Consider the following 26,482-nt stretch of genomic DNA (forward strand, 5'->3'; position numbering starts at 1 on the left):
GTGGGTGGGGAGGAGATGGACCTGAGGGGGAAATCCTGGATAGCAGCCAATGAAGCTAAGATTTTCTCACAGAGATGCAGTGACGTGTACATGAGGATTTTAGCTGCTGTTATCAGCAAGCCATTCCTGACACAGCTAACAGCACACAAATCCACAACCTCAGCATTTCAGAAGATATTCTGGACACACTTTCTTCTGTGATCTAAGGGCTTCAGAGACTAGAGAAGTGAAACAGTGTAAATAGTGAATTAGGGCCTGTCAACTTGGAATGGAGACTATCTTGATAAGATAAAACTTCTGGATCTATGCAGCCTCTGACCCACTCATTACAAGGAGACAAATGCAGGATTCCAGGAGCTTAGAAAACACAACTCCAGCAGCAATTTGGTCACTGGCTTACATTTTAGCCTTCCTATGACTTGCCTGCCTCCCCACTCTACGTTTCAATTTTCTTATATGTATTTTCTTTGTTAGGTCCCCAAGCAGAAAGCAGACTGTGGTGAATCTGTTTTTCAAATCACAGGACCCCGAGTCCACCTGAAGTTCATTAGTACATGAGAGCCTCAAATTTTTTTTCTGATTTCCACCAAACTCTTTCCCCAGAAAAATTCGAGTATCAGAATTTTATAAATTAATCACTGGAACAAACGTTTTTGATCCCCTGACCACAAAGCACTTAAAATACCAGAGGGAGATAAATCCTGCCATGGAAGGAGACGCTCAGTACATACAACATTCTGGATCCTTTCTAATACACAGCCAACATCTATCTTTGGGGAAAATGTATTCAGAAGTTCAGGAAATTTACCGTTATTACTTGACATCCCAGAGCACTTGGATTGTATACGTTTATTGTTCAAATAATGCACAGGACATGCTAGTTTGATGTAAGGATCGAGGCACATACTGAAAGCCTCCATTCCTGACAACAGCTCCCCAGGAAAACCCTGAGCATCGTTAGTTGCTTCTTCATCTTCTTCATCTCCTATAGTTGGTTCAAGCTGTCTAGTCCTTGGGGACGAGTTAACAGCACAGCTTGCAAATAGATTTTTTTCCCCCAGAAAACAGAAATTCAGCAGCCCACCAGAACTGTCACCAGCCCTTCCCACACTTACCAGTGCCATAGGGAGGATGCAGCCGATGGCAGAGAGCATCAACGGCCTGAAAAAATACAGGTGGTAGTTTCAATTTTTATTTAGAATTCTTACTTGCCAACTGCCTGAAATCTTTTAAGGCTACCCGAATAGGGCTCCATGCCTCAGCCTGTTGTTAAGCCACTTCATGGTCCAATCACATTTGTTAACAAACACGAGTGGTCATTCACTAAAAGGCAGAGAGGAAGGAAAGGAGTGAACTGTTGGCCAGCTTCTGGGTCTAAGGTAGGAAGGGATGTAATATGGGAAAACTAGCTGAAAGAGATTAAGACGGATGGATTCAAGTCTTGGAGGGTAGAAGGTGAGGTGAGAAAGTACTGAAGGAATAAGAGAAAGAAGCAAGGTTAAAGCACAGAGACAAAAGAAAAGGTGAACACCAGGCCAGAATGGCGCACATCAGCAGTGCTAGTGGTAGTGGCAAGACCCAGCCCTCGAGTCTAATTTCGGCGGTGGGCCTTCACCTCTCCTGTACTTCACACCTCCACACTCTCAGGCTCTAAAAGGTCTGCTCTCCGGCGCCTTATTCTAACTTTGCTTCCTTGCATTTTCTCTCCATGGAGGGAGAGCTGACTGGTAATTGAGGCACCCACATGTTATAAATGCTCTACAAAATCTGATTAATGAACATTAATTTGAAGATTTCTCTCCAGTCTAACCTTAATTTAGTTCTGTTATGGTCTCTGATCATTAAAATCAATGCCAAAAACATCTAAAGACTTGACTAACTACAGTTACTTATGAAAAATACAATAAAACAAAAATACAAAAGTCATCCCTTCCTTGACCTTGAGGGCACTTTATTATGAAAAACTCTGGGCATCTACATAAGTGAAGAGTATGATGAAACCCATGTACCCATCACCTAGTTCCAACATCAACTCAGAACCAGGCTATACCTTACCTACCCCACTACCCTAGAGATTATTGCAAGGTAAATCTCAGCCAGCGTATCTTTTCGGGTTTGCATTTCAATGAAAATCTTCTGGGAAATACTTAGTACAAAAGGCAGATTACAGCCCCTTCTAGAATTCCATATGGTTTTTCAGGGAGGAGCCATATACAGGTAGGATGACTACTACTTTAGTGAACCAAAGTCCTATCCGTTAATCACAACCAAAAGAAATGCAGATAGGAGCTCATAGCCAATGAATAACACACAGTAGGACTAAAGGCCAAGTCTCCTACCATCTTCCTGTAGCTACAAGCCCATCTTGTCTATATGTGATTTCAAATGATGCACTGTCTCTTCCAGCTATGGCGACTGTGAGGAGGGCAAAGGAGAGGGAGTACCAGACACTTGTAGGGAGTTCCAGCCAGATCACCTCTCTTCTCCAGAGGGTACCTCAGAGCCCAGCATATCTTAGTGACAAAGCCGCAAACTCCAACAGCACGTTTCAAAGACAGAGCCACTGACTGCTGCTGTTAACTATGCTCAAAATGTACCACGTTTCTATGCACCTATATGTTTATGTAAATAAACCTCCATGGGAATGGAGTTCTTTTCTAGGGGAAGAGGTTTTTCACACCACTTCCCTCCTCTGTCATACCTAAGAGCTAGAACAATGCCTGTGCCAGGGCTAGGTCCCATATTCTAACACTTCCCTCCGCCTGGCTCCTGTGGTCTCAGCTGAAATCACTGCCTATCCACAGCCTCCTCCAGAGCCCCGGCAGGCAGGCGGGCAGGCAGGCAGGCATCAAAGCCTTCCAAGCCCTCAGAGGGTGCACAATCTAGCAGGAGAGGCCAGATACGGATCTAGAAAGGAAGGTTTAAAGGGGAAAAAAAAGGACGGTGAACTGAGAGGTCTTTTAATGTGACAGGAATGGCAGAGATGCTGACAGGAGGTTTGAGGAGCCAAAAATCAAACATTAAGGAGCAGAGCGGGAAAGAGTTCAGGCTGGAATCTGGAGAAACCACTTCAAGTTTCTCAACAGAGCAAGATAAAATAGTGTTTTCAGTGGCTGTGTCAGAAAATATGGAATAGAAGCAGAAAAGGTTTTATTTATGCATACCTGCTTTCTGTCTTATCATTCTAAAAAAGGAGGAGGCAGAAAATAAAGGCCAAGAGACCTTTAAATTATTTTATGGTAGAGGTTAAATTGTTTTTTTCCCATCTTTCTTAGCATCTATCTAAAAGTTAAAACAACAGAAGATACTCGGAAACACTTGTTTTATTGAGAATCATCAAATTCTCAACCTATCCCAATTACAGCAAACTCTTAACCTACTTCAATTATCACTGAACAAAAAAGAAAATGGTTCATAAAAAGCATTTTGATGAAAAGGAACAATGCCTGCCACTCCATCCCAGCCCATCCTGATCCTCTCCCAGTTTCCCAGCCAGGACAAGTCTCTCCCAGTCACTGGTCTGGGTTCTTCTGGTTGTTACCAACATCACTGAGCACGCCCGTAATTCTCCACCAGACCTAGCCTACCCACTCCCATCCCAGCCCCAACTTCTGAATATTTAAATCACTATTTTCAGTTTCTCTATCTGTAGCCTTTGTAATCTTAAGACATAGTTTACAGGACCAGAGTTGCATTTCCACCCCTGAGCTTCCAATGGCACTCTCCTTGGCCCACTCAAAGAAGAACGTTTGTACATCTGGCATAAATACATTAGTAGTAGCTGCCAATCACGCATACTTGTGCCACATGGTGTGTTCGCTTTGTATTTATTTGACTTGTGATTTTTGTGTGTAGTTTTTCTGCTTTCCATGGGAATTCTAATTCCCTTCCCCCTTATGACGAGTTCTATGGTTTCTCATCATCTTCCAACTTCTTCATTCTATCTATTGCTAGGAATCCACCTCACCCCTATTCCAGAAGAAATTTTTCTTGGATCCCACCAAGTTTCTGTTCCAATCTGGGCTGACCATTTTCCAGGCCTGCTACAAGCAGAACATGGGATTTTTCATTGGACTGCCAAGTTAGTTTAATTATTTCTTGGAATTATTATTTTTCTTTTTTGATCTTCATCTTGAATTACTTCAGCAAAGGTACAGAAGTAAATTTTTGGAGTCCTTGCTCATCTGAAAATAAGTTTATTTTTGCAATGACAGAATTGTAGATTAAAAACTCTCTTCCCTCAGGACTTGGAAGACCATTGCACCACTGTCTTCTGCTTGTCAATGCTGGAGACTGGAGACATGAGTCCCATGTCTTTTAGAAGACCTGGCGTATCTTTATGGAAACCTTTAAGGTTTTCTGTTCTTGTTTTTCTGAAATTTCATAGGGACAATTCTGGCAATGGCTCTTTCTTTACCCTTCTGGGCAACAGACAAGACACTTTCAATACAAAAACTGTTCCTCCCTCTGGCTCTTGGAAATCTTCTTCTTTTACTTTTTTGATCTTTTTGTTTCCTTCAATTTTTTTTGTTCTCACTTGCCACAAATTCTGGTAAATCCTGGGTATCTGGATTGATCTCCATGTCTCTTTTTTCACACACCCACACACATATACATGTATATATATATATATAGCCTGTATTTTGGCTTTATGTTGAGAGATTTTCTTGGTTTTATCTTCTGATCTATCTATGGTATATTTTTTAACTTGGCAAACCCATAATTCATCTTCACAGGTTCTTTTCTGCTTTGATTTTCTTCCTGATGGCATCTCTGATTGTTTTATAGAAGCCACATCTTCTTGAATATCTTGGCAAATACTACATGCTGTTGCTGTTGCTAAGTCGCTTCAGTCGTGTCCGACTCTGTGCGACCCCATAGACAGCAGCCCACTAGGCTCCTCTGTCCCTGGGATTCTCCAGGCAAGAATACTGGAGTGGGTTACCATTTCCTTCTCCAATGCATGAAAGTGAAAAGTGAAAGTGAAGTCGCTCAGTCGTGCCCGACTCTTAGCAACCCCAAGGACTGGAGCCTACAAGGCTCCTCCGTCCATGGGATTTTCCAGGCAAGAGTACTGGAGTGGGGTGCCATTGCCTTCTCTGAAATACTACATAGTGCACTTTTAAAAACAAGCAAAATTACTTATTGGTCTATATCAGTTACAGTCAATTTCTCTGTTTCTCTTTCATTATGCATGTTTTCCTCAAATGTCTGGGGATTCTTGGTTAGAATCACCATTCACAATAAACAAAATGAAGGGCAACAAGGGGGATGAAGTACTGATACAGGCTACAACTTGGAAGAACCTCAAAAACTTATGCTAAGAGAGCCACCAGCCACACAAGGTCACATATTCATGATTCCATTTCTATAACATATATAGGTAAATCCAGAGATACAGAAAGCAGATTTGTTGTTGCCAGAGACACAGGGAGTGGAGAGTATACATGCTTACTGGGTACCAAGTTTCCGTTTTGGGGGTGATGAAAATGTTCTGCAACTAGATGAAGAAGATGACTGCCCAACACCATGAGTGTATTAACATGCCACTGAACTGTACACTTTCAAAAGTGAATTTTATGTGGATGTTACAACTTGTAAAAAGGGAGTCTCAGGAAATGAACCCTAACTCTATGCACATGAACAGAACCATGCAACTGCCAGGCTTCTCTTTAGGGTGACTGATCAGAAGCAGCTATTATTCAAAATGACAAATAAAGATAGCTAAATCTGATCTTCTCTAAGTGCCTGATTTCCCTAAGATTATCCAGATTATTTTGCCAAGAGAGAGACCATGTGGGGGCAGGGCTGACTGTCCCACATACAGACCTTTAATTAATCCTCCCATCTGCAGCACATTTACCTTCTCCCGTCTAAGTCAGTCAGATCAAAGCCCACAACCTCTTCAAAGACATGCTGGACAAACCGGCTCCCATGTGCAATGATGTCCCATATGCTCCCCCTACATGTTCTCTTTGTTATTCTGTGTTTGTAACATATAGTTCGGAGAAGGCAATGGCACCCCACTCCAGTACTCTTGCCTGGAAAATCCCATGGACAGAGGAGCCTGGTAGGCTGCAGTCCATGGGGTCGCTAAGAGTCGGACACGACTGAGCGACTTCACTTTCACTTTTCACTTTCATGCATTGGAGAAGGAAATGGCAACCCACTCCAGTGTTCTTGACTGGAGAATCCCATGGACGGGGAAGCCTGGTGGGCTGCCGTCTGTGGGGTTGCACAGAGTCAGACACGACTGAAGTGACTTAGCAGCAGCAGCAGCAACATATGTTTGCCTTTACCTTCATTTACATGGTATTTAAAAATGGAGAAGCACTTCCATATTTACCTCATGCTCTTTAATAATCTTTCTGCCCTCTTCAGCTCACTGGGCAATCATTAATTTATTTTCCTTTACAACAGATAAGTTTGTATTTTCTAGGATGTTATAGGATTGAAATCATAAATTGCTTATTCCCCCCACCACCACCCCTGAGTCCCCTCATGCAGCATATTCTGAGATTTATCAATGGTACTTGTATGAGCAGCCCACTCTCTTTATATTGATGAGAGTGTGCTGTTCTGCGGGTAAGCCACTATTTGTTCATTCATCTGTTTGTAGATATTTAGGTTGTTTCCAGTTTTTGGCTATTGCAAATCAAACTGCTCTAGAGAGCCAAATACCAAACAAAAACAAATGCAGAAGGGACAAAAGGATGTGAGGGCAGCCAACCAACTTGAAGCAAAGACTTGTGTTCTACTAGAGTGTCATAAAATGAAAAGCCTTTAAAGTATTCACATTGTATTTATGATTGCAGATACTATTAGTCATTTTCACAGCTACTCATTATCAACGTGGACATAAGAACCCACTTTTATTTTGATAAGGAAATATGAAGTTATATTTAGATACCAAAAATATTACAGGAATCCCATTCAATTTGTGAGTACAGGTGGGCAGTTTACATCCTACTCCCATTCTGGTTACAAAACCAGCGCACTCCAAATGTTGGATGTATCTTTTCACAGCCAAAAGAGGATGTACTGCTCACTCCTCATTTCAACTGGATCGTTTCACAATTTTTTTGTATTTCCACAGGAATATAATGTCAAATACCTCATCTCATCTCTGAAGATTGTTTTATTACATCTGCACAAAATTCAAAAGTCTTCCATATAAGAACTGCCAAAGCTAAATCTGACATGCACACCAAGCTAGGAACCACACACCTACCAGGTATATACCATCTATATTTGAAAGTCAGCTGGCATCATGGAAGCCCTTAAACAAGCATATCGTCTATTTACAAACGGAAACATACAGAAGTAGAACCTTGGGGTTAGATGCTCAACTTTTGCAATTATTGGCCTGGGCTTATTTAGACAGTCATATCAACAACAAGCAACACTTACTGAGATCAAAACATAACCAGGCATTTTTGCTCAGTGCTGTTTATACAAAAAATAGTATACAAAAAAAAAAAACTCTTCATCTCAAAGAGTTCAGTTCCTGGCATACAAACAACTAGTATCAGTACATATCAAGAAACATGCAAAAAGGGGGGCAGAGTAAATATCTGAATCTGCCTGGAGATCAGAGAGGGCTTCACGGGAGAAGGGAACCAAGGGTAAGTCCCCAGTTTCCAGCCTGGTGGATGGTGGTATTACCGATGAAGATAGAGAATCCAGAAAGCCAGGTTGGATGGCACTGGAATATTGTAAAAGGCAGCAAGACTGGAAAATGATGGTGAGCGCACTGAAGAGACCAGTAAAAGTCTAAAACAAGGGAAAAAGGAAATGTGTGGGTAGAGCATGTACTGGGCAGGAAAGAAACTGCTAGTCAAAGAGAGCAGCATTCCCAGATAGAGACCACTCTTTGTTCACGACTATAACAGCTCTGTTGTCCTGTTAAAACTCTCCAAACAAACATCTCGCTCTTCCTGCATGTTCCTTCCTCTATTTATGATTGATTACTTGTGGTTATCACAGCAAAACCATTTCATGGTTTTAAAGGGTTATGATAGGCTAGAGAAAAGAGAACACAACACAAGCGTCGAATTCTGAAATTCATGTCAGTTTAAGTAATCAAGCCACAGCAGGACACATTTCAGGTTAAGCAGGATGCAAAGCTTCCTGCTGTCTCAGTCTGTACCTCTTCTCAAATCTTTGCTCTAACTCTTCCCTCTATCAGACAGAGAAATCAAATCCTTTACATTTTCCTAGGGCAGCAGGGGAGCAAAACTGGGGCAGAGCAAAAGTTAAACTCCTTGGGGGTGTTTGGGAATTCCCTGGTGGTCCAGTGGTTAGGGCTCTGTGCTTCCACTGCAGGGGCCACAGGTTTGATCCCTGGCTGGGGAACTAAAGGTCCCACATGGTGTGTGGCAAGGCAGAAAAAAAAAAGTAAGGTGGCATCTTAAAAACAGGATCCTTAGTAAAGGATCACAGAATGAAGTAAGCTAAGCAAGCTAAGCACTTCAGCAAGGAGTGCCATCAATGCAGGCACGAGACCAACACTGCAGTTAACTAGAAATGCAGAAACAAAAGACAAGACCATATTCCCCTATAACCTCTTTCTGGTCCCAATTCAAAATTCAGTTTGTGTTATTTTTACTTTTCTTATCATAGGCCCCACGAGAAAGACATCAGAGTATTTGGATGAGGGCAAGGGAGCCCCAAGCCCATGATCCAAGTACTGCAGGCACACTCAGAAGCGTCAGTCAGTAACACATCACCCAGAACCTTCTGCAATTTGGTTCCTACCCTGTGACTCAAAACGCACAATCCTGAGAATGTGTTCCAAGGAACCACAGCACATATGTGACAGCAATATTCTCGTTCTTCAACTCTTGCCCCGCTTCTACCATGACCATGTTTAAACACTCACGTGCCAGGCACTTTACGTGCATTATCTCACTTAATGCTGTGAAGAAGGTATTAATTATCACTACTTCATAGATGAGGAAACTGAAGCTTACAGATGTTGAGAAACTTGCCCATGATCATGTTATATTACATGGCAGAAGAGGAAGTGGAACTCAGGCTAGCCTGACCACTGGTAGTGCAGACTCAACAACACACAGGCCGCGTCCATGAAAATGCTCACAGCAATATAACCAGTCCCCGAAACTGTAACACACAAGTACTCCCCTAAATGCCTAACGGGGAAAGCCGGAGCAAATTATGGTTCAAAAACAAGACAATGTGTTATACATAAAAGAACATATGAGGATGAAGTATAAACAAGAGGAAGTGTTTGAAATTCACATTTTTAAAGACAGAATATATAACTACATGCACATAATGAATACTGGAATGTACTGTCACCCAGAGTAGAGATTTTCCATTTTGTTCCCAGCTATTTTCCCAGTGCCTAACACATAGCAGATGCTCAATAAATACTAGCTGAATGAATGAATTGCGGAATAGTAACATATCTGTGAATATGGACAAGACCTGTGGGATAATAAGCAAGGAGGAAAGCTTTTATTTTAGGCTAACAAAATTATGAACGGTATTCTTTAGTGGAATTAGAATCACCCCCTTGATCACACAGTTCCTAAGGCAGTGTGCAAGTACAACAAAAGACCAGAATGAAAGCTGGCCTTGAATCTCATGGAGAGCTTCTTTTCCAAAAGGCAGGCAGCATGTGGTACGTGGTGCCAGGTACACAGTGAGGGCACAAAGTCAATGATAACAATAACCTTTCTAAGCTGGCCAGACAGGGATAACTCTAGCACTAGTTGCTCTTAGGCAATTCTCAATGTCACTCTGGACATTTCTCATCTCCCTTTAAAAAATACATCTACACACCAGTAAAACACTTACCAGACTTCCAGACTAAAAAGCATGCTGAAGTATGTCAACACATCCACTAACGACCAACTATTCGAAACACAAGAATTTAATCTAGATTCTAGTGAGATAGAGGCACGCAAAGAAACCTGACATCAGACCATAAAAATAGAAATCAGACGGCTGCTCAGCACACAAACATTTAGTGTTACTGGGCCCAGCTTAAAGACACTTTCCCATGAGCAGTAACATGAAAACAATCATTACTTGGTTAATTAATGAATGTATAAATAAAACTAACACATGTTCTTACATTCAGCTATACCAGGATATAAGAAAGTTAATTTAATAAATACAATTAGTCTTTTCCAGATGTTATATAAGAACTTAGTGCTACTTGAGAGAAAGAATAAATATAAGGTAATTCATGATTCACCCACAAAAGGGAAAAATGACCCACAGAAGAAGTTGGAGAGATTTTCCAGCCACAATTTGCTGAACAGCAAGCACTAGAGCTTAAAACAAATTCAAGCAAGAGGGTGGCAGAATAGTCTTCTGGGGAACATACCCCAGCTCTACTGCAGTTAATACAGCAATTTGTAAGGCAAGAACCATAGTAAAAACACTCCCAATAATCAGTGTATATCTCTAACCCTATTTGAAGAAAACCAGGCTTGAGAAAAGTGAGCAGCACAGTTCAGCACTGAAGTTTAAAAAAATCTAATTCTTTCCTTCAACAGTAAAGACACTTTAGGTGGCATTCATGATCTTCTATTTTATTCCTTTTTACCTACACATCTGAGTCTCCACTCCAGCCCAGAAGGTAACTTCCCGGCCCCATGCCTAACTGACCCGGGAAATTCTGTTACTCCCACTCCTGCCACATCCCATCTTGAGGTTCTCTTATCACCACAAAGCTCACAGAGCTCACAGGCAGCTCTACGGACCAGATTTAGTCCAAAATGGACTCTCTTCTCCTTTCTGAAGCCCGGGCGGGGCTCTGAGCAGCAACATCCCACCTTCCCTGCCCACAGCCCTAACAAACTGCTGAGAGAAGGAGCACAATGCGGGAGGCACCTCCAGCTCATAAGCACTCAAAGCCAGCCTGGGCTCTGTCTGGGGCTGGACCGTGACTGAGCCCCTTCTTGAGTAGCCTGACAGCAAATGCCCCCTGAGATTCAGGGAACAAGTACCAGCAGGATTCACTGAATGATGAAATTCTTCCAAGTTAAAGTGAAAGTGAAGTCGCTCAGTCGTGTCCGACTCTTTGCGACCCCGTGGACTGTACCCCACCAGGCTCCTCCATCCATGGGATTCTCCAGGCAAGAATACTGGAGTGGGTTGCCATTTCCTTCTCCAGGGGATCTTCCCGACCCAGGGATCAAACCCAGGTCTCCCACATTGCAGGCAGACGCTTTAACCTCTGAGCCACCAGGGAAGCCCACATTTTGTAATAAAAAGGGCCTGTTATTACTAGAGAAGGCCTCCCAAATCTATCGCAGCAACAATAATTTTTTGTGTAAGTTTCATACAAAGACCAGGTAACTTTGCTCATTTTTTGAAGACTTGAATAACACTAAAATATTCGTCAGAGATTTCCCCCTCTTACTTCACAATCTACCTCATTGGCAACCATTTCATCTTTCACAACTATTCCATTCGTGTAGGATGATAGCTTGTTCTCTAACAAGGCTTCTGTTTTGCCATTATTTGAACATCAGCAGTTTTCCCTCTACCCCGTAACAGGTAAGCATTTTCTCCTTTGTCTATTCTCAGCCCTGAATTTGATTCTTCTGGGCACTTTCTTTTCTCAATTAATGATCTTACTCAAGAACTGGTCGCAGAATACATATAGGAAGTTACCCTCTGATAGCAAGGGCCCTCACTAAACCAAAAGCCCAGTGTCCCAGACAGCTGGGAATTTTCTGCCTAAGAGACTGGAAATCCCAAAAGGTAACAGAAGGTTTAACTATAGTTAGTCTACGGCTCATCCACAGGCGACTGCCAGAACACAACAGAATGAAAAACACCGATCAGTGGCTAACTGATGCTACTTCTCCAACTCAGCTTTTGCTCATGGACAGCTAGCTGTTCACAAGGCTCTAACGTGAAACTACACACACATCACATTTCCTATTAGCCAAATAACACCTAAACCGTGTTAAAGAAATATCTCAATAAGTCACGAGTGCGCAAACAGTACGTGATCGGTGAGGGAAATCAGCAGTGACCTGGGTGACGATTACTGAGCTCCTTTCTCACAGACACATGCAACAGGAGTGCGAGTAGCTAAAGCGCCCGTGAACACCATTCTCTAAACTCAACACTTCAATGACTTCCTCTTACCTCAAAAAATTTCAAATGCAAAAGTAAAACCAATGCTAGGTTTTAGCCAGCCTGAAAGAGGAAGACTGTGTGATTCCTTCTTCCTGTACTCTTGAGCAAGCCGTTTCTGCCTGTCCTCCTTGGTCAAATTCCTGCACCTCTTAGAACACCATGGAGCCCCCTTACACGCAGCCAAGCCACCAGAAGAGCCAGGACCTCGGCTGCCCAGGCCCAGAATGGAAATGGTGTTAACACACTCCTCAGTGAGGGAGGGGAAAAAAAAATCCAGCTTCCTTTTCTACCATCATTCAGAATTTCATGGATTATTTTCCTCTCTGCATTATTTTCCCTTTAACCCTTTCCTGGGGTTTCAACTTTCTTCCTTCTCTCTTTGTTCCTTCATCTCTGTTCCCGGTTCTTTTTGTCCTATTTTTCCTGATCTTGCAGGCGAGAATAATGCCCTTTTACAACAGTAGAGGATGGGCAGCACGGACTAGGGAATCGAGCTCATACCAATAAAATCAGCGACATCATCAGCAGTTGACAAAATCCACAGTGCCCCCAAAGTATTCAATGCCTGCTATGGATGAACACTGTGATAGGAATGACGGGGGAGACGAGATAAAAAAGTAGTTTCTGCCCTCTGTCAAGTGACAAGCAGTGAAGAGAACATCCCCAAATACGTGAAAACGTAAGAACAACATCAAGCAGTTAGAAGATTGCACTGTATGAGTTAACAGACTTGGGTTGTAACATTTGGGCCCTGGGTCCACAACAGGAGCCAACCACTGTGTTCTAGAAGGTTGCAAGGAGGCTCGCTCAGGGAGGGCACAAGGTAGGCCTGAAAGAGCCGTGAGGGTCCGAACAATTAAGGAGAGGGCCTCCCCAGGCCCACAATAAGACAGCCTAATAAAAAGCAAAGGAGTAAAATGGTGTATTTTATGGGTTTTACTACAATTAAAAAAAAAAGGGAGGAAAAGGCCTGTGCACCTCAGCTGTCTCCAGCAGAGAAAGAAAGCTGGCACGGGGGCTTAACAAACTGAGAGTTCCTATGCATAGGTGGAAACATCCTGATGAACTTTGCCAACTGATACTGTCCAGAACCACATACCCGACAATTCCTTCTCTAATTTTAAATACCAACACCATGTAAAATATGGTTGAAGAAAAAGAAACTAGTTGACCAGAGAGGAGAGGTGGGAATAATGACGAAGAAGAGATCTGAGATCTCTTTTCTCCCAGGGAAATGCCCCAGCAACTCTGCTATTGTTATGAGCAGAAATCCCTAACCCAGAGGTTCCAATGTGTCTTCATTCTTCGAGTTCTCTGCTGAGCGCGAGAGAGGAAACCTGCCCATTTCTAGAAGTGAGTTGCACAAAATCTTTAGCTTTCAGCTTCTAGCTAGCTGCTAATAAAGCCCTAAGTATCCAAATCCAAGGTATTAGTTAACATCTGCTGATCACCTGGAAAAAAAAAAATTTCCTGGACTAGTAGGATAAAGCAACGTTTACAGTACGGCACACCTTCGTTATTTCCATTTCAATACCAAAATGAACATTATTTGGTTGACATCATGCCCATGTGCTCTTGATCTTCAGTTTTAGCGAACAACAAAATCCATGCAACAGCTCCTGAAAGGAAGGTCAGTGAAAACCGTAAAGTAGGAGAAATGTTCCCACTTTCACATGATGGTCCACGTGAAAGGACAAACGTGCTGGGACACTGTCTAAACGACTATCATAATCCACAGTCAGAGGTGTCCCATGTGTTTTACTCTGTACTAGTTCGATATTATGTAATACAACATGTCCATTGTGAGGATAATACCTGGCCTAAGGTGCCAGACATTGAAAACCATGCTAGTTGAAGTGTTAAAAATAATCATCAATTCTGTTACTTACAATTTCAATTTCACACCCCCTCAAATCAATGAAATACAAGCTATGAGAACTTACTTTATTCTTAGTTACTGCTAAAATTCCTTTCAACATCAGACATTAATCACCAGTATATGAAACAAACGAACTCATTAGCCTAGAAGCACCGATTCTTCACAGCAAACAGGGAGATCTAGGAGCTTCTCTTAAGAGATTTATCAATCGCCCACACACTGTTGGGTGATTCTGATGTTTATCCTATTTTATGAGGATAAAATCTCATAAAATTTCATAAGACTTTCTGAAACAAGTGTTAATCTACACAGCTCTGCTTCTGTGTATTTCTGGTCTATCTCCCCTGAATCCACTCCACCCCGCCTTTCTAATTCCTAGTAGTCTGAGAAGCTGAGGTCCTCTGATATTCATCTTAGACAACACAAATACATCAGATGTGTCCAGAGGATGCAACACATAATTCAGTTAGGTTTCAAGCTACAGGCCATTTAACCAGGCCGGAGGAGACTTTAGCAACAGCTCATATTTAGATTTAATTTCAGGGATTACACTTGGGAGTTGACAACACTGCTCACCTTTAGGACAGAAGCTAAGCTGGTCATGTGCTCATTGAGGGCACCCTCGGACTCCTTGTAGGTCAAGCACGTGAACTGGTACTCCTCAGGGTCGAAGGAGTCGGCCCCCTGCTGCTCCACATCGCTGGCCACTCCCACGTAATAGTCCTCTATGTCCCCAGGGTCCTCGTCCTCTTCCTCCTCCTCACAATTTGGGTCATAGTCCTCTTCGTTGCTGTCAGACCCCTGGCTATTCATGTCCACAGACATCTTAACATCCAGTCAAGTTGCAGATCAGGAAAGCAGTTTTTTTCCCTCCCCCCAAACTTCACCACTTTCTCAAACTCATTAGTGTTTTTGTCTTCTAAGGGAGGAAAAGAAAAAAATATGTGTTAGTTACTTTCACTGTGAAAAGCTGTAACAGAAATCATTCAAGAACCAAAATGGCACAGCACTGGTCCTACCCCTACTATGGCCTATTCCAACTCTCCTCTCATCCAGGAAACCTCACCATCATCTCCCTGCCCAGGCTTTTCAAAGGGAAACCCTTTCCTGGAGGGGCAGAAGCAGTTAACAATGGTAACTTCACATGAAGGGTCTGGCATGAAAGAGTAAGGCTGTCTGTTCCATGTCAAGGAGTCAAATTCCCACAGAGTTGTCCTTCCTGCCAGGGTCCTTAAGAGAGAAGCACATTCCCACAGCTGATTGCCCAGAGTGGAAGTATCCTAAAGGCTAAAGAGCCAATGTTTAAATTTTCTCAGCCAATCGTGCCCTACTGAGTGGTGACACAGACAGAACATAAATAGGGACACAGTTCCATCCCACTACAATTTCTGGGGAAATAATACCAGTGTTTTACAGACATTGCTCTCAGATATATGGGGGGAAAAGTGCATAGTAAAGAAAAAATAAAAACCACACAGCTCTTCAACATCAACATCCTCCTCTTGTTTGCAAAGGTAACTGATTTTTCCACTTTAAAGGGTTCTACTAATCCTCTAAAAGAGGTACTGAGAGGCAAAGAAACTGACCCAATAGTGAAGGAAAACTACAGATATACTACTTTGGCAGGATCGAGCCTAGGAAAAAAGAGAATCTACTACAGTAAAGAAACAAGATCAAATGGCAACAGCTACTGAAAAATCCTCATAGATCAAAATGTGACTCAATTACATATAAATGAAAAGAGAATACTAGTTGAAAAAGTAAAACAGTCACATATTTTAACTCTTAGAGACAATTCTGGCAAATACCCATTAACTTCTCTACACAAGAACTATTTCAAGTGACTGTTTCCAAGGAACAGTATCAAACAGTGATTTAAATCTAAAACTAAGAGGACCTTAAAATGCAAAAGCATGTGGACTGAATGGAATGAGATAATTTATATAACCAAATCTGGATTAAATACCAAAGTAAATTTAAAACCTATTTGAAGTAGATAATCTCTCCAAAAAATTAATAATAAAAAAAGATTAAAATGAATGTCTACTGAATATGTAACCAGTCTAAAGGACTACAGAGTCACATTTTAATGATATTATAAAAAGATCAGTAAATCTACCTCTGATATTTTACCTATAAATGCTTAAATTAAAAAAAAAAGTCACACTAATGAGAGAGCAATAATATATTTTCAGTTTGACTTTTAACAAATTGTGTTATATGCTAGAACCACCTAATCACAACTGAACTTAACTATTTTTCCTTTAGGAGAAAGAATTAATCTTTAAATTAAAAATACCTGTAATTCTTGAAGATCTTGCAGGAAGATGTCACCTAAATAGTCATTCATATAATTTCATTCATATAATTTCCATCTAAAATGAAAAAAGATAAATCTATTTACATACTGTAAAATTGGTAGCCTGAGTTCACAAATTTTAAAAATAAAGACATTTAAAAGAACAAGCAGCAAAGGACCAGAAATTATTTTCTTGTAAGTCCCACAGAAATCCACTTCATAATTATATATTGACAAGAGTTACATGGCCTTCTAAAAAAAGAAAGTATTTAAAATAAACAGCTAATAATAATCTAACCTCGGGTAACCAGTTCCCTCTCATTCGTTCCCTCTGTTTGAAAGTCCACTACTTCACTTTTTTTTTCTTTAATTTTTATTGGATTATAGTTGATTTACAGTGCTGTGTACTACCTCACTTGTATTTTTCAGATTTTCTAAGTTAACTACTATAATTTCAATCTTAAATGATAGAGATTGACAAAGCAAATTTTAACTGACTTGAACTGGGCTTTTATCATAAAGTCATCTCCACTGCTGTACTCTAACACTTACAGAATACTGTTAATATTTCAGCTCTCACTTTATTTATGAAAAATTATTTTCAAATTAAAAAAGTCCACAAGAGAAAATAAAACAAAAATTAAAAAAAAAAAAAAAAAAAAAAAAAATGGGGGGGAGGGTGCAATTTCCTAGTGGTCTAGTGGTTAGGGCTTAAAAAAAAGGAAAAAAAAATGTTCCTAGTACAATACCCAATATTAACACCCATTTGTACCTCTCTTCTGACATGCTCAAGGCCTACTTGACTTTCTCAGAGCTACAGATCCCTCTATCAAAGACTAAATAAGTACTACTCACTTACTTAATCCGAAATTTTAGGTCCATGTTTTTATCCTTTTAAATTTCTTGGAAAACCAGCGATAACTTTCAAAGAAATACTTCTAACACAGACAGGCAAATATAAACTAAATGAAAACCAAAGTCCAAACAATGATTGTGGAAGACGATTTGCAAAATAGTAGAGGAACAACAGATTTTTTAAGTCTGTTTTCTTCTATCTGCATTTTTACGTAAGATACTGCTTATTAGGCATATAAGCATAAATAGCATTACAAATACTGCTCCCATCTATAAAATAATCACTACCAAGGACAGCTTTCATTTAATGAGAGCCAATTTCAGGTCAGACTCATTCTCATTAAATGTTTATAACCCTACAAAGTGGCGATCGTCCTCTTCCTACACATGAGGAAACTAGAGTTCAAAAAGATTAAGCAACTTGCCCAGGACCACAGTGCTGACAACCAGTAGAATCCAGCATCATACTTTTCACCAGATCTATGATCTATGAGGACTCACAATACCCCATGCACCCTCCCACAGAGCCGAATACTATCCAAAGCTACCTACAACCACAACAAAAAAAGCACAGTTTTCACTTTCTCTGGATTTCTTGCCAGGACTGGCGCTTCTCACCAGCTAAATATTCAAGAAGCAGGGGAAATCTTCAGGCTCCCTTCCAAAAAGGGGAACACCATTTCATACTTACTGGGTGCTCTAGTTCCAGATTTAAATAAAATCTTAATTACTAATCTTTTCAAAGTTAAATATCCCTATTCTGTTTGAAAGAGTGCTGACACTGTTTCAAGGGGCCAGTATGTTATTGCTTCATTAACACAACAGATGATAGATAACGCTTTGATTTCCTTCGGATGTTAAACATTAGCCTTACGTCCCAAACAGGCAAGGAGTAACAGAAATTACTGCGCTCCCCCACCCCGCATCAAAGTCACGTGTTCATAAGAGCTGCCAACCATCCTGGGCTAAGGAATTCAAACTGAAGAATTCTCAGTATAAGGCTGACAAGAACAAGACAACAGACTTTTTGATATCAATGTTTACTCCAGATATATTTAGCACTTAAGTGTCATTTACTAAATCCACATTTCCGAAGAAAACTCGTTGGTACAAAAATATGAACCCTGTCTAATGGGGTAGCCACTAACCACTTGTGGTCATTTACATTTAACTCAAAGATTAAATAAAACCTGACACTTGGATTTTCAGTCGCACTAGCCATAAGTCAATGGCCACGTGTAGCAGCTAGTGGCTATCCTACTGAACAGCAAAGGTACAGAATAGGACCAGTGTGGCAGAAAGTTCTATGGGACAGAGTAACAATCAGCACTGAGGTGAAGTCATCCGAGAACCCGATCGCCTCTCCGGCGGCTACCACAAGCGGCGTCCGGTGAGGCGGCGACGCAGCTCCAGGGCCGCCTGTCCCAATCCCAGGCGCCGGAATATATCCGCGAGGACACGGAATCCACGCGCAGGGGCCCCCTCACCGGCAGGCGTTAACTAACCGCGCGGGGAGGGGGGCACTGCGAGAGCTCCCGATGATGACCCGAGTGGGGAGCCCCCGGAGGCGCCGCGTTTCCCCGGCACGCCCGGCGGGGAGGGCCTAGATGCGCCCGGCACCAGTCGGTCAGAGGCGCTGGCCTGCGACCTCTCGGCGAACTGCAGGCGGCGGGAGGCGGAAAGACCGAGAGACATCAGGCGCCGGTGCGCCCTGGCCTCGGCCACCGGCAGCTCATCAGCGGGATGGCGGAGAGCCCTGAGACCCTGTACGAGATGCCGGGGGCGCCGGGACCTCGCAGGCAGCGACGAAGGCGGAGCCCCGGCAGGGCTAGGGAGGCGCGCGGAGAGCCCACCCCCTCCCCCGGCCCGCCGGGGTAAACAAGGCCGCGACTCGCGCCGCGCACTTACCAGGAGCCGCAGCCCCGCAGCCGCTGAGCCCGGGCGGGCCAGACCGGGTCGGGCCAGGCCAGAAGAACCGGACCCAGGCGCGGCGGCGGCGGCGGAGGCGGCGGGCCAACGCTGGTCAAGGCCCGCGCTGCTTCCTCCGGCGGAGCCGTCGCCGCAGCTCCGGAAGTGCTCGGAGCGGTTGCGTCACTTCCCGCCCGGGGTCGCCCCGCGGTCGCCGGGGTCGCGACAGGCGCTGGGTAATAACGCCTCTCTGCGGACACTTCACTCCAGCCCAGCGCAGCGACCGGAGTACGCCCGCAGCAAGGCTGGCGCCGACGGCTAGCAAAGGAGAGGCTTCTTGGAAAGCTGTCACTGCATCGCCGCGGGCTTTCGCCTACCAGCGCCCCCGGCCTGGATCCTTTCAACCAGGGCTTTTGTTGTTTTTTTGACGGACTCTCCTCACTTCACTGTACTCGGTGTCCGGCGCGGAGAAGACCTCCAGTCGTTCGTGGAGTGGATAAAGGACTGATATTTCATGGCCGCTGTTTGATCGAATGAGAGCTGGGTCTTCGTGTCAGCAAGCCGGGTCGGGAATTTCTACCTAGGCCGATTCGTAGAACCACGCCAGGCTTCCGCTTCCCTCTCCGTGGCCTAGTTCGCTGCCTAATTTCTTTGGCTTCCCAATCACCCGAGATTGAATCTTAACTACCTTGCTGCACAGTGTATTCACACAGTATAGGAAGTGCCATTATGCCTTTCAGTACCTTCTGGGGCCTTTGTCGAGTGTTATGGATAGACAGACATGAAGCCTCACTTAAGTTGCTGCTGCACAACGTGGAAACGCCGGAGTGAAGCAAGTGATGTTAGGGAGCTTCCTCGCTGTGCAAGTCCATAGATAACCCAAACCATTTCCACCCATGCATGAGTCGTGTATGTGCTAATATTCAGGATATTGATGTGTAATGGACTCTCTTCAGTTCTTGCATATATTTGTATACATGATTTTCAGCTTCCTGTTTAATTAGGAGCATGTACCCAAATGGCAACCCACTCCAGTGTTCTTGCCTGGAGAATCCCAGGGACGGGGGAGCCTGGTGGGCTGCCGTCTGTGGAGTCACACAGAGTCGGACACGACTGAAGTGACTTAGCAGCAACCCAAATCAGGTGCTTTCAAATACTAGAAAACCATTCCCACACACACCTTAATTTGGAGTGAAAACTAACAATAATGAGTGAGTGACATGTTTTATATATTAGCAACGTAAAACTTTGTCTATAAGGTGCTCAGTCGTGTGCCACTCTTTGCGACCCCATGGACAAGAATATTCTCCAGGCAAGAACATTGGGATGAATCTTCCCAAGCCAGAGATCTAACCCAGGTCACCTGCATTGCAGGTACACTCTTTACGGTCGTCTGAGCCGCAAGGGAAGCCTGTAGTTCGATGTACTTATTTGTTATAACAAAACATAGCCCTTTATATCATGACACTAGTGAAGGAACCAAACTATATTTTCAGCTAATGAAATCTTTTTAATTAGGTGCATTCGTTCTGGGTTCCTGGTAATAAATCCTCCCCAATAAATAAAAGGGAACAATCAGTTTTTCTGTATAATTATTGCATTTGCAAAGTAGTGAATGAGGACATTCACATATCAAGCATACAAATGTACAATATATTGGAATCCCAGGTACTATCCTTATTTGTTCCGTCTCTCGCCTGCTGAAGGTGAGTTTCTTTTCTTTTTTTAAAATATTTATTTGGCTGCCCTGGGTCTTAGTTGTAGCACACAGGATCTGTAGTTGCAGCATGTAGGATATACTTCCCTGACCAGGAATTGAACCTGGGCCCCCTGGATTGGGAGAACAGAGTCTTAGCCACTGGACTACCAAGAAAGTCCCAAGGTGAGTTTCTTAGGGTCACATATCCATCCTTGTTTTCAACATTACTCTGTTAAATAGATGTTTATTAAGCTGTTGCTAATACCATTTTTTTTTTTTTAGTTTATTTTTATTTTTGGCTGTGCTTGGGTGTCTGGGATATACTCTTCAAAAAATTTTTCTTTTTTTAAATTTTTGGTGGCACTGGGCCTTCATTGCTGTGCTTGGGCTTTCTCTAGTTGAAGGGAGCAGGAACTACTCTCATTTTGGTGCTCGGGTTTCTCTTTGCGGTGGCTTCTCTTGTGGAGCAAAAGTCTAGGTGCATGGGCTTCAGTAGTTACAGCTTATAGGCTTAGTTGCTCGCAGCATGTGGAATCTTCCCGGACCAGGATGGAATCTGTGTCCCCTACATTGGCAAGCTGATTCTTAGCCACTCTACCAGCAGGGAAGTCCTGTAATATACTCTTAAGTGATAAAAATAGGATATGAAATGATATGTGTAATATTCTGTCTTCAAAATAAATTTGCATATAAGATATGTAAACAAAATACAATGTCTCTCAGTTTCTGTGTCACAGAATCATTCCCTATAGTGGGAATGATTGGTCTTAGCTCCTTGAACTCTGGGGCCTCATCTAGAAGACTCATATTTCTTCACCAATATCATACAACTTTTCTTTTGTATAAATCTTAGATTCAGGTTGACATGTTTTCATTTTTGAAAATCCACTGGAGAGCACTGAATTTCTAAGAATAACTTAAAGGGAAGCACTGATAGCCTCATTATTGAGTCTTTGCATCCAAGGAATATTACTGTTTCTTTATACTTCTTTTGTTTGCCTTTTGTGTATATGAATTTATATAGCTTTATTCACATGGATCTTTGGTTTAGTCCTGCATACATTATGGGTTTTGATGTTATTCTGAATAGGATTGATTCTTCCTGTTTGTGATCTGTTATTTTTAACATTGTCAACAAAGGTCTGTTTAGTCAAGGCTATGGTTTTTCCAGTGGTCATGTATGGATGTGAGAGTTGGACTATAAAGAAAGCTGAGTGCCAAAGAATTGATGCTTTTTAACTGTGGTGTTGGAGAAGACTCTTGAGAGTCCCTTGGACTGCAAGGAGATCCAACCAGTCCATCCTAAAAGAGATCAGTCCTGAGTGTTCATTGGTAGGACTGATGTTAAAGCTGAAACTCAAATACTTTGGCCACCTGATGCGAAGAGCTGACTCATTTGAAAATACCCTGATGCTGGGAAAGATTGAGGGCAGGAGAAGAAGGGGATGACAGAGGATGAGATGGTTGGATGGCATCACAGACTCAATGGACATGGGTTTGGGTGGACTCTGGGAGTTGGTGATGGACAGGGAAGCCTGGCGTGCTGCAGTTCATGGGATTGCAAAGAGTCAGACACGACTGAGTGACTGAACTGAACTGATCAAAAAGTGATTGCTTTCTGATACTGTTCTTGTATCTGTCTCCTTACTTAAATTTGCTCAGTTTTCAACTGATTCTCTTGAATTTTCAAAGTAAACATTTGGATCACTTGAAAATAGGAATATTTTGGACTCTTTTTTTTTGGTTTGACCAGAGATCAGACCCACACACACTGTGGTGGAAAAACCGAGTCTTAACCACTAGACTGCCAGGGAAGTTCCAAGGACTGCTTTTTAATATTTAAATTTTTTATTACTTTCCTTCCTTTTCCTTTCTCCCTCTGCCCACCCCCCCACCCCCACCCCCCTGCAACCCACACTCTTCTTTCTTTCTTCCTTATGGGCTTTCCTGGTGGCTCAGCTGATAAAGAAAATGCCTGCAATGCGGGAGACCTGGGTTTGATCCCTGGGTTGGGCAGATCCCCTGGAGAAGGGAAAGGCTACTCACTCCAGTATTCTGGGCTGAAGAATTCCCTGAACTGTATAGTCCAAGGGGGTCACAAAGAGTCAGACACAACTGAGCAACTTTCACTTTCTTTCACTTCTTCCTTAGTTTGCTATTTCTTTCCCTCCCTCCCTCCCTATTGATATTTTTGCATTAGCTACTAAGTCCAGTAAAACGTTAAGCAGTAATCATGATTAAAAAAATCTCTATTTGTTCTCCTATCATTAACAGGATAGCTTCTAATAGTTCACCATTAAATAGTTTTGCTGAGAAAAAATATGGTAGTTACTAGTTTGCTTTAAAAAAAAAAGTAGTTACTCTTTATCTATTACAAGGGAGTTTGCTTCAAATCTTAAATTTACAGTTTTATGTTCTTTACCTTTTGGTTTTATCTTGTTTTTGGTAAGGAATGATGTTGAATACTACTCTTGCAGGTTGGACTCTTTGGAAGCAAGTACTGAGATGGAGCTTGGGGAACAAGATACTTATTAGGGACCAGCGTATGTAAAGGGAGGGGGCAGGAAGCAGAATTAGGCAGAGGCCGCAGATAAACTGTGTTGCAGGCCCAATGAAGCCAACCCAGCAGAGAGCACTGGAGTGTGAATACTACCTGTCAGAGTATCTGATACTATGCCAGAGTGGTCAGGCATTAAATCTCTCCCTTGCTCAGTCACAGGGTGTGGACAGTCTTGGGAAGGGTATGACCTAAGGGAAGGTCCCCCTCATTCATGTTTGATTCCCAAAGTCTAGGAAGAAGGCTTCTCAAGAGAGGGCCAAGTGATCTCAGATGGCTTCGGCCTGCAGCAGCTTGACGTTGGGCCTTGTTCCCTGGCCGGACATTGAGGCTGGGGAGGGGCAGTGAGAGCACCAAATCCTAGCTGCCAGACCAGTGGTCAGTGACAAGGCCCTGGCTCTTCGGCTTTGCAGAAAAAGAACTGCCGTAAAGACGGAAAGTAGTGAGAGAAGTCAAGTGTTTATTAGGAGGAAAAAAAAGAGTACGTATGGATAGACACATGGGTGGACTCAGAGTCCCAGAGTCATGCCCTCGTGGTGGTATGATCACTTATATAGAGCGTTTGTTTCTGGGTTTCCTTTGGCCAACCATTTTGATTTCCCTGGCTCAGAGTCCACAATTGGTGTACCTTAGGATCCTCTTATATGTGCACACACGTCTCAGCCAAGGCAGATTCTACATTAGAGGTGTAGAGGTAGTTAGCATCACCTAGCATCACTCCCCCTTTTGACCTCCAAGGAGCCTTTCTGTGCATGTGTAGTCAGGGAGGTCACCTTACTTCAAAAATGAGAAATAAGTGGCCTCTCCTCTTGAGGCAGAGCCCAGCCTCCTCCCTCAATTGTCCTCCTATTTTCATTTTGCAGTATCTACCCTGGGTGGGGCCCTCTTGCCTCACAAAGATAGCTTCACATTCCTTGTGAAGCTTGTGGTTCAGTTCAGTTCAGTTGCACAGTCGTGTCGCTCAGACTCTTTGCGACCCCATGGACGCCAGGCTTCCCTGGCCATCACCAACTCCCGGAGCTTGCTCAAACCCATGTCCATCAAGTCAGTGATGCCACCCGACATGAAGCTTGTGAAACTGATAGCAAACCTGGAGGTGCATATGCATGTGTACATTTTTCTGGGGAGAGAGTGCCAGGAATTCTCTCCCTCCCAGATGGCTAAGAACCACTGGTCGGACAATGTCTAGCATATGGGCAACTTGGTATCGATCTCCTGCATCAGTATGTTACCTGGAGTGGGGAGAGGAAAGATACCTTGTGCTGAAGGGGACAGGATATGTAAAGGCCTGGCTACTGGGGGGTGGTGGTTGAGGTCAGTTAAATAACAGGGCTGGCTGTGTGGTAAACCAGTAGAAGCTAAGTTTGCTCAGAGAGGAAGATACAGTCTAGGGGAAAATACGGTTGAAGCAGTAAGCTAGCATGAAATATGAAAAACCTTGTCTGCCCTGAACCACTTCTTTTCTGATGCAGTGAGGAGCTGAGGAGGTTTTTTGGCCAGGGAATGACAGTCAGGTTAAATTTCAGGTAAGTTTTCTAGCAGTGTGTAAAGGCTTATCAGATGAGGAAACAGGAAGACCATTTGTTTGGGGGATCATCAGTTACCCTATGAAGATTTAATAGAACTTGGTGGGCTTAAGTGGAGTCCATGTTCAGGTCTGTCAAGGTTTACCAAGAGGGTCTACCAGGAAAGTTTATCAGGAGGGCTGTACAAACAGCCCCTCTTCCTGAAGCTGCTCTGATGCAGATTGACTCTAAGTTAGCTCCTCTTCTGCAGCCGGAGTGTTAGAAGTCACAAGTGAAATAAACATGGTCCCATTACCAAACCCTGAATCTTGGACATTCCAATAAGGCCAATCCAGTGATGAACACCCTGTTCAATTAATGCCTTCACTGCCTCTTGCCTGGACCACTGTAATTTTCTCTTAACTGTTCTCCTTGCTTCCATTCTCTCCTAACACAAATTCATCCATCCCAAATAGATTTTCTAAAACAAATCTGATCATATCTAAAACAAATCTGATCATATCATTGCTGTGCTTAAAATTGTTCCATGGTTCCCATCCTCATCTAGAAAAAGCCTATAGCATGGGGTAAACAGACTTTTGAGCCTTGCCTTCTACTCCCTTTACAGGTCTTCTGCCCCAGTCAGGCCCCATCACTTCCGATCCCAATTTTGTTCCTGTCACTAATCTTTCCACCCGTAGTGTACATGGTCCATCCTCCCCATTCTAGTCTTCCTCCTAGCTTGGGAGTGCCTGCAGAGGAGGATTGCTATCAGGTTAGCTGGGCAGTGAGGTTCCTGCTACAGAGTAGGGGTATGCTTATTGTTTACAAATTATTAATTTGACAAATTTCAAACATACAGAAATGACAAGTTATATAGTGGATACCTGAATACCATGCACCGAGAGTGAATAAGTCAAAAACATAAACATCACCTTTATGGCAACCCACTCCAGTACCCTTGCCTGGAAAATCCCATGGACAGAGGAGCGTGGTAGGCTACAGTCCATGGGGTCGCAAGGAGTTGGACACGACTGAGCGGCTTCACTTAACTCCTAATTGTTATAGTTATTAACAATTCCTTTAGGTTCTTCTTTCAGAATATATTCAGAATCCAAACACATCTCATCACCTCCTCTGCTGTTCTCTGATCCAATCCAATCCAGCATCTCTGACTATGACCTTTAGCCTCCTCAAGTCTCCGTGCTTCTTAAGTCTATTCTCAAAAGAGTTGGACACGACTGAGCGACTGAACTGTACTGAAGTCCACCCCCACCAACCGCCACTCCAAAATACCGCCCAGAAGGCGTAGGGGCCAGCCCTTCTCCCGCAAGCCACGCCCATCGAGGAGGAGCTATGGCCGGAAGCAGCGCCGCCGGCGGAAGCAGGGGCCGGGCAGGCGGTCTAGGCCCTCCTCCCGACCTGCCCCGGGCTCATGCCCCGCCCACCCAAAAGTGGGTGAAAGGTCGGCGGCGCCGGCGCCGCTGCTGGAGCAGTGGAGCGGAGCCGGCCGGGAAACCACAGGCACTGTGACGGACTGACTGACTATGGCAGACGAGGTGAAGCCCATTAGCCCGCTCAAGAACCTGCTGGCCGGCGGCTTTGGAGGCATGTGCCTGGTGTTCGTGGGACACCCGCTGGACACTGTCAAGGT

At 43.3% G+C, this 26,482-nt stretch overlaps 2 protein-coding genes and 1 non-coding gene across 8 annotated transcripts in view; 2 read left to right on the plus strand and 1 right to left on the minus strand.

Annotated features, from left to right (window-relative positions):
* ARIH2 (ariadne RBR E3 ubiquitin protein ligase 2) overlaps positions 1 to 19,157 on the minus strand; it is a 39,200-nt gene extending 20,043 nt beyond the window's left edge. For 3 of the 4 annotated variants that reach the window (XM_061397587.1, XM_061397588.1, XM_061397589.1), the window contains exons 1-3: positions 19,068 to 19,157; positions 16,305 to 16,380; positions 14,582 to 14,924 (exon numbers count right to left, since the gene is read on the minus strand). In XM_061397587.1, coding sequence (XP_061253571.1) covers positions 14,582 to 14,830 — 249 coding nt within the window. In that variant the 5' untranslated portion in view covers positions 14,831 to 14,924; positions 16,305 to 16,380; positions 19,068 to 19,157. Of the gene's footprint in view, positions 1 to 1,115; positions 1,162 to 14,581; positions 14,925 to 16,304; positions 16,381 to 19,067 lie in introns of those variants that run through there. The other variant, XM_061397590.1, reaches the window with a different exon arrangement.
* Positions 8,283 to 8,355, plus strand: TRNAG-UCC (transfer RNA glycine (anticodon UCC)). Its single transcript has one exon. It is a non-coding gene; the product is annotated as a tRNA-Gly (tRNA).
* Positions 19,158 to 26,263: 7,106 nt separating the features above from the next.
* SLC25A20 (solute carrier family 25 member 20) overlaps positions 26,264 to 26,482 on the plus strand; it is a 35,078-nt gene continuing 34,859 nt past the window's right edge. For 2 of the 3 annotated variants that reach the window (XR_009732634.1, XM_061397597.1), the window contains exon 1: positions 26,265 to 26,480. Coding sequence is in view for 2 of the 3 variants with exons in the window: in XM_061397597.1 (XP_061253581.1) it covers positions 26,376 to 26,480 (105 nt within the window). In the remaining variant the exon portion in view is untranslated. Of the gene's footprint in view, positions 26,481 to 26,482 lie in introns of all 3 variants that reach the window. The other variant, XM_061397598.1, reaches the window with a different exon arrangement.

The sequence above is a fragment of the Bos javanicus genome, chromosome 22, assembly GCF_032452875.1.
Source record: "Bos javanicus breed banteng chromosome 22, ARS-OSU_banteng_1.0, whole genome shotgun sequence".
NCBI classification, from domain to species: domain Eukaryota; kingdom Metazoa; phylum Chordata; class Mammalia; order Artiodactyla; family Bovidae; genus Bos; species Bos javanicus.